Consider the following 14,495-nt stretch of genomic DNA (forward strand, 5'->3'; position numbering starts at 1 on the left):
CACACCAGTATACTCTACCATCGTCCGCTCCCGGACACTCCTCAACATTTTTATTTATTTTATGAACCGGACTACGACTTGTTTGCTGACAAAAATGATAAACTTCTTAAAGATTTTTTACGTTCGACATCACCTTAATTAAATTTAATTATTCTCATATTTATTGTATAATTGTATTGCCTAGCTTATAGCTCTATTACTACTTAATTTTACAGCGCATTGGCGCCCCTTAGCTGCAATGGTGTAAAATTATATTTCAATAAACATCAAATATCAAAAATCGAGTAATAATTTTTTACTATACTGTGTACTTTTATCATAATAATTTTCCACTCGATTGGTCGCAAGAACTTTGCTCAATCGGTCCTTATACAAATGTCCATATGTTTCTTATTCACGAGCAACACCGCTCAAAGTTGCATTGATTATCATTATTATGGATGCACCAATGCACCGGAGCTATACTTGTATGCACGCTTGCAATGTGAACTATTGGCACATTCGATACGAAACAATAATTACACTATTAGTGTAATTGAGTTATAAATTAGATATAGTTGTTGGAGGCGTGGCATTTTCTAAATATTCCTGCGCCTTTGACCACCACCAGTGGGGTGTCACTAGACCTTTCGGGCGCCCTCGGCTACGCTGCTACGAGCAATCATTAGGGTTGGCAAAACTTGATGTTCCTTTACGTGCACAACCACAGATAAGATAATGACTTGAATTTTGTCAACCCTAAATAGCCGAAAGGAATAGTGCCATATATTAGAAAGTTCGTCTCTGAATCGCTGTCAAACTTCGGTTTTGTAGAAAGTGTCTTGTCTGTACGGTAGAGTATGTACTATGACTATGATTTATTAAGCTTGTCACTGTAAACGTTCCCTAAACTTTATTCATGAGAAGTTCCAGTGTTCATATATTATAAGATAATATAATAAGAAATGACGTTGTGAAGTTGTGATTCTTTGTGAGAGACTGGAGTCTGACATACATTACGGAGCGAACGTGATGGGCTCCTTTGCATCTGGAGGGGCGGTACTGGCGGTAGGCGTATTTTATGAATAGTTTTATGCTTGTTAGTTAGTGTGGGATTTAGTTTAATTTAGGTTAAGACATTATGGAGAATATTTGTACACAATTTATTAAATATTAATCGTAGTTAGGCACGCCCCTTCCTTTTACTTTATTCGATTATTAATTGTTGTAAGAGTTACGAGAGAGAATCAAATTCCATAAAAAAAATAGTATTATAATAATTAAAAAATCAAAAAAATCTGACGAGCGGCCATAGTTATGGTTACATCAAATTGCATAAAAATATTTTCTATAATGTCAATATTCAGAGAGGAAAATGGAGACTATGTTTGTTGGGAAGCGATCGTCCACTTTCATCTTAAAGAAAAGAAACAATAAAAGGTAATTAATTTATTACTATTATATTATAAATAGCGTTGTGTAGCTGTTTCAACCTCACAGGCAGTCTTCCTCGACCCTCTGGATTAAAGGGTAGAACTGCACCGGTTCCGGGACTCTGTAACAAGAAAACAATTGAATATGAAATATTTTTAAACGTCTCTCAAAAAAAGTCCTTTAAATAAGTCTGACTTTCACAGCAAAATGCTGTTTGGCTGTGGAATTACTACCTTATTCATAAAACTTAGCAAACGAACAAACAGAATTGTCAAAACCTTTTCAGTGATGTTTAATTTAAACCCTGATAGATTTTATTCTATCCAGTCCTGAATAGATTTTATTATATTCTATTCTTTAACCCTTGGAGTGGTACGCCGTCAGCTCCCGACCGATTACGCCATTTAAATTTCAAATTTGATTAATTGAAATAAAATCAAAATTCCAACAACTCAAAAACGACGTATGCCAGAAGAGTTAAACAACGGAATGAGACAAATTATTATCACCGATTTGTTATATTTGACAAACGTTTATGAGCAACGCCTTAGTTTTTGTGCTGTGCAATTCGTTTTTAGGTTAGGTTAGTATTTTTTTGCTGTTCGTTTAATCCTACCTTACCTGACCTTTACCACCTTTTTTTTTTGATACCTTATAATAAATAAATAAAAAATCTGGAGTCTCCGAGTATGCATTGCCCCACAAATAGGCAAAGCCAAAGACATTTGACTGTGACCAACTTAATCCCTGTTTCAAGCTCATCAAAGATGGTGATGATCTGATGATATATTCCTTAGGGGTCCCCAGCAAGTTTGGTTCTCCATACAAACGTATTTACACTCTCATTTTAAAACGGCTTGCTAGATTACTCTGAAACTTTGTACTTACAAATAAGATAAGGTATATCTAGTCCTGTAATTAGTTTAAGTAGCTTCAGATACCATATAGTTAAAAAAATACAGCGAATTTAAATTTTTCATACAACACTTGTTTTTTACTCTATTTTGTTTGATTTATAAACTGGAGCTATATAAACTAATTACAGGACCAGATATACCTCATGTCATTGTATATGCAGTTTCATTACAATCCAACACGTATGATTGGGCATTTAATACGACACGACCATTTCTTTTAATAGGGCAAAAGCGAGGTAGATGAAAACCCAGACTCAGTTACTTAGAGCAAGTGAAAGAAAAAGTAGGTCGTGTCGTAACAAAAAGTCAGCGGACGCAAGACAGGGAAAGCTGGAAGATACTCCACCAACAAGAGAATAAGTTCTTCGAATAATCACTTCAAATTATCAAGCATGTGTCCTAAGCATCCTGCTGTACGCTTCAGAAACGTGGACGACCTACTCCAAGCAAGAGCGTCGCCTAAACGCATTTCACATGCGTTGTCTGCGAACCATATTAGGAGTAACTTGGAAGGATCGGGTAACGAATGAAGCTGTTCTTTCAAAGACCAAATGCAGCAGCATAACGGCTATGCTGAAACAGAGACGACTCCGTTGGCTAGGACACGTTTATAGAATGGACCCTGACAGATTGCCACATGAAGTCATGCTCGGACAGATTGCCGACACGAAGAGACCGGTTGGTCGACCCGTACTCCGTTTCAAGGATTCCTGTAAACGCGTCATGAATGGCTTCAACATACCGGTTAACTGTTGGGAGGAACGTGCGGAGATGAGACCGGAGTGGCATCGTAACCTGCGGGAAGGCATGGCAAAGCATGACGAGCTCTGGATGGACCATCTCAAGCAGAAGCGAACTCGCAGAGCTGCTGGACCACCCCAGGAGTCAAGAAACATCTGTGATCGATGTGGCAAGAAATGCCGATCGGCCATTGGTCTATACAGTCATCGCAGTCGATGTAGGCTGTAGACTACTTCCTCAAAATACCTCCTAATTCGCTGCAACTATCATCTGCAAAGATGCTGTGGCCAATGATGATTAGTGATTTTACATATTAGGTTAAGTAATAATGGTTAATATTAAGATTGTAATGTATTGGCGAACGCTGTAATTACAATGTATTTTTTTTTTTTAATAATAAACAATGTCAGTATATAATGATCCTACTGTTTTAATTTCTGGTTAAAAACTTAACTGTTGAAATATAATCATTAACCTACTTTAAATTAACCCACTGATAATATTTTCTCAGTAATGTTTTTAGTTTCGTTGTTTATATACTGATAATGGTAACGAGGTACCCAACATAATTATTAACGTATTATATACTTATTAGTAAAGAAGCTATCAGCTGTAAATAGTTAAAACATTAACTTGTTTGTTTTCGTTTTAGATTTTACCTACTTGTGTTTAGATCGAATTTGGATTGAACATATTATTCAACTTCGTTCATCTTTGTACTGAAACTATGTAAATCATGAGATAAAGTTCAATAAACAAACATTACCTTAAAATCTTCCACTATGGAGATTTTAAACGTCCTCAGGATACATGTATGGATGACATTGCTGACGGTATCTATTTTATGAGCAAGCGGCAAGGAGGGGGCCATTACTGTGTTCTAAAGAATTGTGCCCGCGAGGAGCCCGAAAGATTTTAAGCCATAAGAAGGAAATAACGTTGTATGAGTTTAGGTCAATTTCGGCAAAAAATATTTTTGGTTTGTTTTGTTTGTTCGATTGTTTTAATGTATTTGTACATAAAAAGGAAAATTTTGCTAGGGAAACTATCACTTAAAATGAATTGCTGCTATTTTCAGAATCAGAATCAGAATTTATGTAAAACCTAGTTTTTGCAGTTTTTTTAGACTAGGCCCCATAGTGGCAACATCGCCATCAAAATATATATACTCGTATATTTATTTATTCGTGTTAACTCTGAAACTAGGCCATATTGAGCAACTTTTACTATGCGAATTTAGAAAAAATTATCCATAGGAATCATCGACATCTGGGGGCCTAGCCAAGATGCCAATTGGTTGCGCCGTAGCGAACGAAACGCTAAGGTGTCTCATTTGAACTAATATGAAAGAGAGATAGAAAGACATTACAGTTTCGTTCGCTACAGTGCAAACAATTGGCATCTTGGCTAGGCCCTCTGATCAGCCAAAATATATGATGGTCAAAAACTCTTTTTTGGTAAGAGTTGAGGTATGCCACTTTCCTGTGGACATCATAAAGTAAACAGACTTTAAAGCCTAATTTTCGCACTTGGGACCCGGGTACATCCTGAACGCCGAATGTTTTGACCCCTGAACAATCTTTTTTTTTAAGCAATGTCGTAGTTGGTGCTAGTAAGAGTTGCTCAGATTGACCTATACTTATATATTCACTTAGCAAAATATATCTAAGGGTTTAAAAACACCTGTATTCAAGCCTGCCTAACACTTAGTGCTCATTTCATTTCTCTACAATATCAGGCGCGCTAACAACGGGGGCAACGATGACGCGCTCAGTGTGCGGGGGTGCACCCGCGAACATCGAAATCAGAAAATTGATATTTTGCGTCCCAGTCACTCGAATATTGCTTTTTTTTATACCACGACGGTGGCAAACAAGCATACGGCCCGCCTGATGGTAAGCAGTCACCGTAGCCTATGGACGCCTGCAACACCAGAGATATTACATGCGCGTTGGCCCTTTAAAAACCTGTACCCTCCTTTTTTGAAGAACCCCATAGTGTAGCCCCTCGGGAAAACCTCGGCAGGAAGCTCATTCCACAGCCGAAATTCCTCTTAAACCGCACAGTACGCGACCATTTAGGTTCTAGGGTGTGAGAATGATCGAACACCCTGCCGACGGCGAGCGGTGCGGTGATAGAAAACGGCAATTGCTAATAGGACAATTATAGCACAAGACGCCTATTATGGGCTGTGGGCCGAACTCCGCAGGGATAAGAGGCAGCATTTTTTTAACACGACAACACGCACAACTCAACCAACTGATCAAACAAGCGACCGCAATCGCTCCGCCCTGCCGGACCGGACCGCGACTACATTTTTTTTTTAATTTACCTAGAAGTAATAACATGTCTTTAAATATTGTGTGACTACTATCCAACGGATAGTAAATGTATACTACTGGTGAATGTATTATATGAATTATATCTGAAAACTGAAGTGACGAAATATAATCTATACAAACATATACTTACTCGTATAATACAGGCGCGCTGATGGGCGCAGCGATGACGCGCGGAGGGTGGAGGGCGTTGGTGACGGCGTCAACCTTGTGTTGCACAGCACTGTGGGCCGAACTCAATAGGGAGGTTAGGCTGCTCAGCACCGGGGGGAGGGAGGGGGCCGTCTTGACTGCGATGGTGTTTGCTGGGATCTAGGGAACAGATTAGGTACCATCAACCAGGGTGAATAGGGACAAAACTTAAAATGAGATTTACCTGGCAATTTACCCACACAAATTATATCATAAAAAATGTACTATTATTTTCAATCGAATGACAGAATTTGTGTGGGTAGATATTAGCACGCACCGGGCCCTTGTTAGAGCGGTTTGGAGTGCACTGGTGAAGAGTATCCACAGTCGTCACGTCTCTCAGCCATGAGGATACGACAAGGAAGAGAGAAGATAAATATTAAGACATTGCCAGGTAAATCTCATTTGAAGTTATGTCCCTATTCACCCCGTTTGACGGTATACATTTACGGTTATTGTCTAACAAAAAGTCACTCGTATACTAAGATCAGGGGCGCTACGTGCCAATATAAACTTTACGCAAAAAATGAAGGTTGTATTGACAGCGTTCGCCATAACAACTACAAGACATCTTCGCGTTGAGGGCACGACGACTTTAGGTGTTACAATTACAATACAATACAAATCCTCTTTATTGCACAACCTCAGAACAAACGTTCATGGAAACACATATAATACATGAAGATAGAGGTAAACAACAGGCAGCCTTATCGCTACAGAGCGATCTCTTCCAGACAACCTTTAGGTAGTATAGAAATGAAACTTTTAATTAGTGTTATTGGCGTACAAATATTTAAATAAGTGCAAGACAACAATCAATCCCCCCGATTCAATCGTTCACCGATAAGATAGTTGGCCCATTAACGTTTGCTCTTTCGAAAGAATCTACTTGTAAGGATCGCGTATCTGTTCACGTATTTATTCTTACCACGATTGGCGCGGGGACCGGCTGCACCACTACCGGTGGTGGTCGGACAGGGGGTAGCTTGTGCACGGCGATGTCAGCTGCCTTGGCTGCAATTGCCAGTGCGCCCTTCACTGCGGCGCCCTTTGCTGCCAAGATAGCTGCCCCTTTGGCTGCCGCGCCTTTGATTGCTCCTGTAAAAAAATAGTACATCTTGTATCAAGACGGAATATAAGTATTACAAAGTACTAGTACACTGTACGTGAAAGGTTAGGAGGCAGACGCAATGTACAATATGTGCAAGGGGTGCATTACATTTCATTTAATTACTTTTGGTATAATTATTTTAGTTTGATATACCGTTATTTGGAATAATGAAATATGTGGCATACTTTTATATTAAGTAATCAACGATATGCATAATGTCATTCTTGATATAGGTAATCTCAACCTGAATCTATGGTATAATTATATCAAGTCCCCCAGGAAAGTTTGTTTGGCTGCGACCCCCGTAGAATCCAATACAAGTAAGTGCGTTAGATTAGGTTAAAACTGCGACCTCGCAGAATCGAATAGATGTCCAACAAAAAGTATGTTAGAGTAGAATTGCGATCCCCACAGAATCGAATATCTAACAATTAGGTTAGGTTAGGTTAGAACTGCGACCCCGTACAATTATTATATAAACAACACATCAATACGTGTTATAGAATATATCTTTATACTTATTAAAATTGTATAAAATATAACGTCATATGAAAATATTATATAATAAAAGGCATTATACTATGTGTCTTTATACTTCATTAAAATTATATTTAAATAGGCATTTTTTTTCCATTGAGATTTAGATTAAATTATAATATAATAAAACAAAAATAACGTTGAATAAAAATTATGTTATGCCATTTAATTTTATACCCAGTGGCAGCATAGCAAGTGTATGATAGTTTATTAATGATTATATTAAACATTACACACCCATGTACTTACAAGTAGTGCTTAAGATCTTGGTCTCACAATGATATATATCACTAGATTGAATTATAAAGTAACACTGAGTTAACAGAGAAGTATACCACTTGATCGTCAATACAAAACGAGAAAATATTTTTTCCACATCAATGTTATGGACGCAATGAAAAATAGGTTTATAGGTTTTCCTTTATTTCCATTTGCAAAAAAAAAAAAAAATTTTTTCCAAAAATCGAAACCTACCTATGTAAACCTATATACTTAAAATATATTATCCCGACATCAAAATCAAAGTGATTTCTTAAGAATTAGTTAGTGGAAACCGTTTTCTCCCGAAATGGAATTCCATGAAAAAATTACCGTTATTTCTTTAGATTCGAAAAGATATTGTTGCCTTTTAAAAGGTCGTACCTTTAATAGCCGCGACTTTGATAAGCGCGCCCGCGCCTAATAAGGCCGCACCCTTGGCCACTGCCGCCGCTTTCAGTAGGGCAGCGCCCTTAGCTACCGCTGCTGCCTTCAGCAGATGGATGCTGCCGAGGGCTGGCGGTGTCAGGCAGCATAGGCATGCCAGCTGGAAAAAAGTTCATGTAAGAAATACCTAACACAATGTATTTTCTGTTAATGAAAGTATACTAACGGCCCGATTCGAAGAATGATTTAAGACACTTTAAGATCTCTAAAAGATCGATAACTAAACGTCATGTCAAAATTAACGTTTATTTCGATTCCGCTGTGATCCCTATAAGATCTATCTACGATATTTCTGACGTCAAAGTGACATTGGTTGCCCGAATCGAGCTACTTCTGTCAATTATACGACATACAAACGATATCTAAATGAGAACTTATCTAAACCTGAACTTATAGTTATCGTATCTCATTCTTCGAATCGGGCCGTAAGTAAAGTTAAGCAGATCAAGGTACTTACGTTTTTCCACTTCTAAATATTTTCCATTCTCCATGATTTTTAGTATGTTATGGATACAATGAAAAACTAGGTTTTTATATGTAGGTTAATTCCTTTTTTTTTAATTATTAAAAAAAGCGAAACCTATAAACCTAGAATATATTATGCTGAAGCGATCGACATCAAAATCAAAGTGATTTGTTAAGATTTAGTTAGTGAAAAATGTTCTCCCGAAATGGAGTTTCATAGAAAAAGTACCATTATTTCATTAAGGTAGCAAAGCTATTCTTCCCTCTTAATAATACACAGACACTAGGCTACAGTGGCAGCATGGTTGCATTTTCATCGCCTGTCACTATGCATGTCACTTTCGCACTTACATACTTGTTAGAACGTGACAGGCATGGTGACAGGCGATAAAAATACAACCATGCTGCCACCGTGAAACATATCAGTAGGTGAATAAAACTTACCGAAACAATAAAAAGTCTAAACTCCATTTTTGGTATTTCCTGTCACCTGCAGTAACTGAACTACAGCCCTATGCAAAGGTGAAGGGCATTTATTGACTCCATTTAGGGATATTGCAAAATTAACAGGTTGTCAACAAATCGCAGCAATGTCTAAGCCTGTTATAATAATGGGTTTTCCGATGACACCTGTTTGAATGGACTTGCGGTATTTAATGCAACCGGACGAAATCTAATGATGTTGGTCTTAAAGACTCTTAATCTGTGTGATAATCAAACTGCAATACTAAACTTTAGGTACCTTCGGTGTTAATCAGTTTTTGACACCCGACGCAAAAGGAGCATGATCAGAACGAGTTTTACCTCTCTGTAATTGTGTATGTGTCTGTCTGTGGCTCCGTAACTCTTAAACGGATGAATCGATTTGGATGTTTTTGTTTTTGGCGATGGTTCTAAAACATATGCTTAGCAAAATCGGTTCATCCGTTTCATTGCATTGAGGATTTTTTAAGTACTCAATTATTGTCTCTCAAGTCAAAGATTAAAAACGCTCACTTGATTCATCAGCAAAAACTTAATTGTGTAGGTAATACATATTAGATAGGTGCCTAATTAAGTAAGGTAAGTCCACAACATTCTACGCTTGCTTTGTATTGTTTGTACACTTGTCTGTTGCAATGATACGTACATACGTACCCAAATGTTAAAGAAGAGAGATCGCTCTTTAGCAATAAGTTTAGCCTGTTGGTTACTCCTAAATTTGTTAGGGACCCTAACTTCTTTTAAGCTAAATATCTAGCTTCTAGCCAACCGCAATAACATAAATGTATTATTTGCGTTTTCTTTGTTTTCATAAAATGAATAATTAATTAACAAGTTTATTTTTAATTTTCGATATATCCAGCCCAGCCTAAGCGTACATAGCTCACAAAAGTGGTAGGTAAATAATGAAACTAAGTCACGACTCTAGGGAAATGGAGCGACGCCTCTCCTTAAGTGAGTGCTAATTGTTCTACTTTTCATCTGACAAATCTGTGGAGTAGCTATTCAGTATTTTTACTTCTTTTCAACGCTACCAGACGTCGAAATTTAGTATTCAATTATTTTGACACAAATTGAACGATTTCTTATTAGACATAGATTAGTTAAAGCTCGCTAGCATTCTATTATACCTACCACTGACTAACCGGCTGATATCGTCCGGCGATCTGGTAATCAGTGGGCTAAGCAACAAAAAAAAATCCTCTGTTTTTAATTATAAATTATAATCTGTTTTACTCATGTTATGTTATTTCTTTATCAAGCTCTGAACACGCCTATTGTCCAGGGGTTAGAGTGCGTGTTCAGATATTTTTGAGCACTTCGTTGGCTCTGCTGCTTTATCAGGAAGAGTGTCAGGGTTTTATAAAAACCTCAGCTAACCACTAGATGCTACCTAAAAGTTTTGAACTTGGGCAGAAGAACGGGAAGGTTATTGTGGGGAGTTGAGGGTCTAGTGGCCCACGAAGGGTTTTGGAATAAGGGATATTATGGACGGCTTAAAAAAATACCATTTAGGAAATGTTAAGATATTCCATATTTGCAACCTTAATTGAGGATGGCATATCGTGTACATACATACTCGTATAATATATGTTCGATAAATAATTAGGTATCCTTCTAAATAATAATTGATAATATCTATCTGTTTTCTATCGAAGTTTACCGACTGCCATTTATTTTTAAAGTTATTGAGGTTAGATCAACACTTTGTTTTGTTCTAAACATTAACATTTATTTTCGATTATATTAAATAATAGGTACTTCTTAGAAGTTAATGAGGAAAGAGGAAAACAAAATCAAATCAAGCAAAATAACAAATATCGTCGCAAATACTTCGCAGCGCAATTATTAGAATGGGGAATCGGCTGAATTGTTTTGTCTACATTTTTATATCAATGATTAGTTTAACTTCACGATCACGTGACACTATTATCAAAGTTCCGCACATTAATTAGAAGCCACGAGGAAAAAAACGGTAATACCTAAAAAATTGCGTGACTTTTGCGTCTTTGTCATGTGTTTGTTTACCATTTCAAAACCGGGTATTTCCAAAAAAATATACTTGTTGTTGATTAGACAACTTAACCCACTCAACCGCTAGAGCCTTAAACACGTCAGCTATCGTGCCCATTGTTACAAAAACGCCAATTTTATGTTTGGTGTTAAAGTAATTTCATCAACTAAGGTAGGTATATTTGTTAGTAAAGGTACCTGACTTTTTAGATATTATTATTTTAGGTTTGAGTATTTAGAAGATTAGCTAAAATCCACAATCAAAATTCATAACCTAAAAGATTGTCATATTTAAAATCTCATACCTAATCAATATCTTTAATAGTCATATATTCTGTTAAAAAAAACTTAGATACTAATTTAATTCCAATCTGCATCCAACATACTCAAACTAAGATATAGGTACATTACCGGCCAAAAATATATCACCTTTAGGTTTTTAGGATTCCTTTGTCAACTACTTACTGTACAGTACCCCTAGTGTAACTTTAGTCGATAGCGAAACGTTACGTACGCGTTTGCGTTAAGTCTCATTTTGTATGGGTTTTTGAACAGCGCGCCAAGCGGGACGTTTTGGAAAGTCAAAAATTTCATACAAAATGACACTTAACGCAAACGCGTACGTCACGTTTCGCTGTCGAAAATATTTACACTAGGGGTACTGAACAGTGCACAGTGGATTTTGGGACCCGAAAAAGTGACATGGTTCAGTTTATCACAAAATCGAATAGGCCTACTTAAATGCACCCCGAAACAATTTTTCAAACGCTCGAATTTCACAAACGCTCAATACGACCCCGGAAAATTAGAAAAATTCTTTATATCGACAAAATGATACAGCTTAGCCAAAATCTGATGGTATAGTATATTAGATATAATAATCTTCTATATGTGAGCTTAAATTGGCACATCAAAATGTAATATTTTAGGAGAAAATTCAATTTCCTTAATTTTTTTGTAATTTTTTTTTAAGGATATCCTATAGTTTGGGGATTCATTACAAGCACAGATGTATAGCTCTTTTCATGTTCTGCTTGCCTAATTTTTTTCGTATCCCTGAAAAGCGGTCGTTCTGAAATAAAAGGTTTTCCATTTTTTTATTCGTTTTCCGCGCCTAGGGTTGTCACAAAAATTTAAAATAATAGGGAATATGCATGGTACTCCAATTTAAAGTAAAGTGCTATTAATCATCAGAAATACACTTGAAACTATCATATAACTACCAAAATGTTCACCGTGTTGCAATTCAATTATGTAAGACGTAAAAAATAAAAAAAAGTAAAACCATAAAGTACTTACTATTTATTATTAATCTTCATAGTAAAATAAAATTTATTATTAATCTTCATAGTAAAAGAAACACACACACACACAATCAGTTCAGTTACACTGCTCAATCAGTTTCTTCTACTGAATCATTATAATATGTAATGTAAATATTTGAATAAAAAGCTTTGACAAAATATATACGATGTTTAAATGTTTCTTCTTTCACAAAATCAACAATAAGTCACTTAGGGTTGTTTGTTTTTATTGAAATTTATATGAGATCATCCTCGTGGTATGAACTTTCGAATAAAAAAAGAATTATCAAAATCGGTTGATAAACGACGAAGTTATCCTCGGACAAACATAAAAAAGAAAAAAGCGACAAACATATGGTCGATTTGAGAACCTCCTCCTTTTTTTGATTTTCGTCGGTTAAAAATACCAGCAAAATAACATAATTACAGTCCACACACAAATAAACATTTATGCAAAGTGCTTTGGTGTGCTTTGCTCTTAAAGAAATTTCAGGCGCCAACTTTCCTAAGAAATGTGGCAACCCTAGCATTTTTTTTAAAAGTTGTGAATATCGGAACGACCGCTCTTTGGGGTTACGAAAAAAATTAAGCAAGTAGAACATGCAAAGAGCTATACATCTGTGCTTGTAAGGAATCCCCAAACTATAGGACATCCTTGAAAAAAAATTTACAAAAAAAATTAAGGAAATTGAATTTTCTCCTAAAGTATTACATTTTGATGTGCCAATTTAAGCTCACATATAGAAGATTATTATATCTAAGATACTATACCATCAGATTTTGGCTAAGCTGTATCATTTTGTCGATATAAAGAATTTTCCCAATTTTCCGGGGTCGTATTGAGCGTTTGTGAAATTCGTCTAGAAAAAAAACTACAAGTTATCAGAAAAAAATTTAACTTGTTTCGGGGTGCATGTAAGTAGGCCTATTCGATTTTGTGATAAACTGAACCATGTCACTTTTTCGGGTCCCAAAATCCACTGTGCAGTGTCCGAGTGTCACCCATAAGTATAACATTAGACGTCTCTACAGATTCTTTGTTCTGACTTAGTGGGTCAGTGAAAAGGTAAAGCAGTATAAATGTTAAAGTCAAGTTCAAAGCTATTTCAGTGGCTCTCGGTACATCTCTGTTTTTACCTGAATTTGTCTCTTTTCAAAAACGACATTTAAAATAGTGATATTATGGTGCTGTTTAAGCGGCTTTTGTTAAAGGTATGGTTTTTGTATCATTAGCTTAATTAGATTTATACGTATATGTTATCCTATTGATATTATTTAAATAAGGACTTAATAGTTGACTTTACCTGATTTCCATTTGACAATTACCCTGAGATTTAACATGATTTTTACCTTAAATTTAAAATGTATTGGTATCAGGGACCCATCCGGTATCTTCTTCGAGGGTTTTGGAAGGGGTATTTCGTATTTTTTTTCTTATACCAAAGCCGTTACAAAACCCTTTAGCTTATCGATTATAAATTATAAGGCTTATTCCATTTTCAACTTTCTCTTCGTAAGAATAGAATCAAATTTGACTTATTTATGTTTAAAGTAAAGGACTGGTTGTCTAGCGCGTTGACAGCACTGATGTCATAATTTTTTTAATTAGGAAGGGGATACCCTTTGATTTTAGCGGTATCTCTGAAAGGGAAACTTCCTAGATCTAAGTCAAATGAACGGGTAAGCAATTCAAAGGGAAAGCCAATCGTTGGGGCTATTCGATAAACGACTAAGCAATTTAATGGTTTTTTTTTTCTGGGAATGAGTGTTTGGTATCAAAACAGTACAGCTTCTAGGCTAGGCCTAATTTAATTATCAAAATGTATCTCCTTCCTGCGATAATATACAGTTAGATAATGACTAATTTTCATTATTTGTTTTACAGATTCTCTTAGTAATCGCCCTTCTTCATCTGACAGCGGCCTACCAAAGTGACTCAAAAAACTCACTAACCAAAAAGTCTCATCGACCACTCAATGAAAAGGACTACAATCTCCAACTCTTACAAAAGTTATTTAAACATTCCAAGAAATCTAAACGAAGTTCCTACAGACGTCAGTGGCCGGGTTCGAGTGTAGACTATGGGTATGGAAAGTATAGTAATAAGTACAATGGGCCGCCGCCGTATCTGGTGTACAATAGGAAAACAGGCACCTACTACCCTTACTATAACTACCCTAAAGAGAATGCTGTTCGAAGAAATGGCTACAACCAGCGTTCGTGACTAATATGAGGACTTAACCCTTTGAAAACCTAGAGTGTCATTCAGACTTTA

General features: G+C 36.3%; 1 protein-coding gene across 2 annotated transcripts in view; it reads right to left on the bottom strand.

The window, feature by feature from the left end:
- Window positions 1-1,413: 1,413 nt before the first annotated feature.
- Window positions 1,414-14,495, bottom strand: part of LOC133527987 (mRNA decay activator protein ZFP36L3-like) — a 36,067-nt gene continuing 22,985 nt past the window's right edge. Inside the window, exons 1-5 of one of the 2 annotated variants that reach the window (XM_061865222.1) lie at window positions 8,865-9,355; window positions 7,893-8,055; window positions 6,531-6,700; window positions 5,544-5,722; window positions 1,414-1,534 (exon numbers count right to left, since the gene is read on the bottom strand). In XM_061865222.1, coding sequence (XP_061721206.1) covers window positions 1,474-1,534; window positions 5,544-5,722; window positions 6,531-6,700; window positions 7,893-8,055; window positions 8,865-8,891 — 600 coding nt within the window. In that variant the 5' untranslated portion in view covers window positions 8,892-9,355 and the 3' untranslated portion in view covers window positions 1,414-1,473. Of the gene's footprint in view, window positions 1,535-5,543; window positions 5,723-6,530; window positions 6,701-7,892; window positions 8,056-8,864; window positions 9,356-14,495 lie in introns of those variants that run through there. The other variant, XM_061865221.1, reaches the window with a different exon arrangement.

Source organism: Cydia pomonella, chromosome 18 (genome assembly GCF_033807575.1).
Source record: "Cydia pomonella isolate Wapato2018A chromosome 18, ilCydPomo1, whole genome shotgun sequence".
Classification (NCBI taxonomy): Eukaryota; Metazoa; Arthropoda; class Insecta; order Lepidoptera; family Tortricidae; genus Cydia; species Cydia pomonella.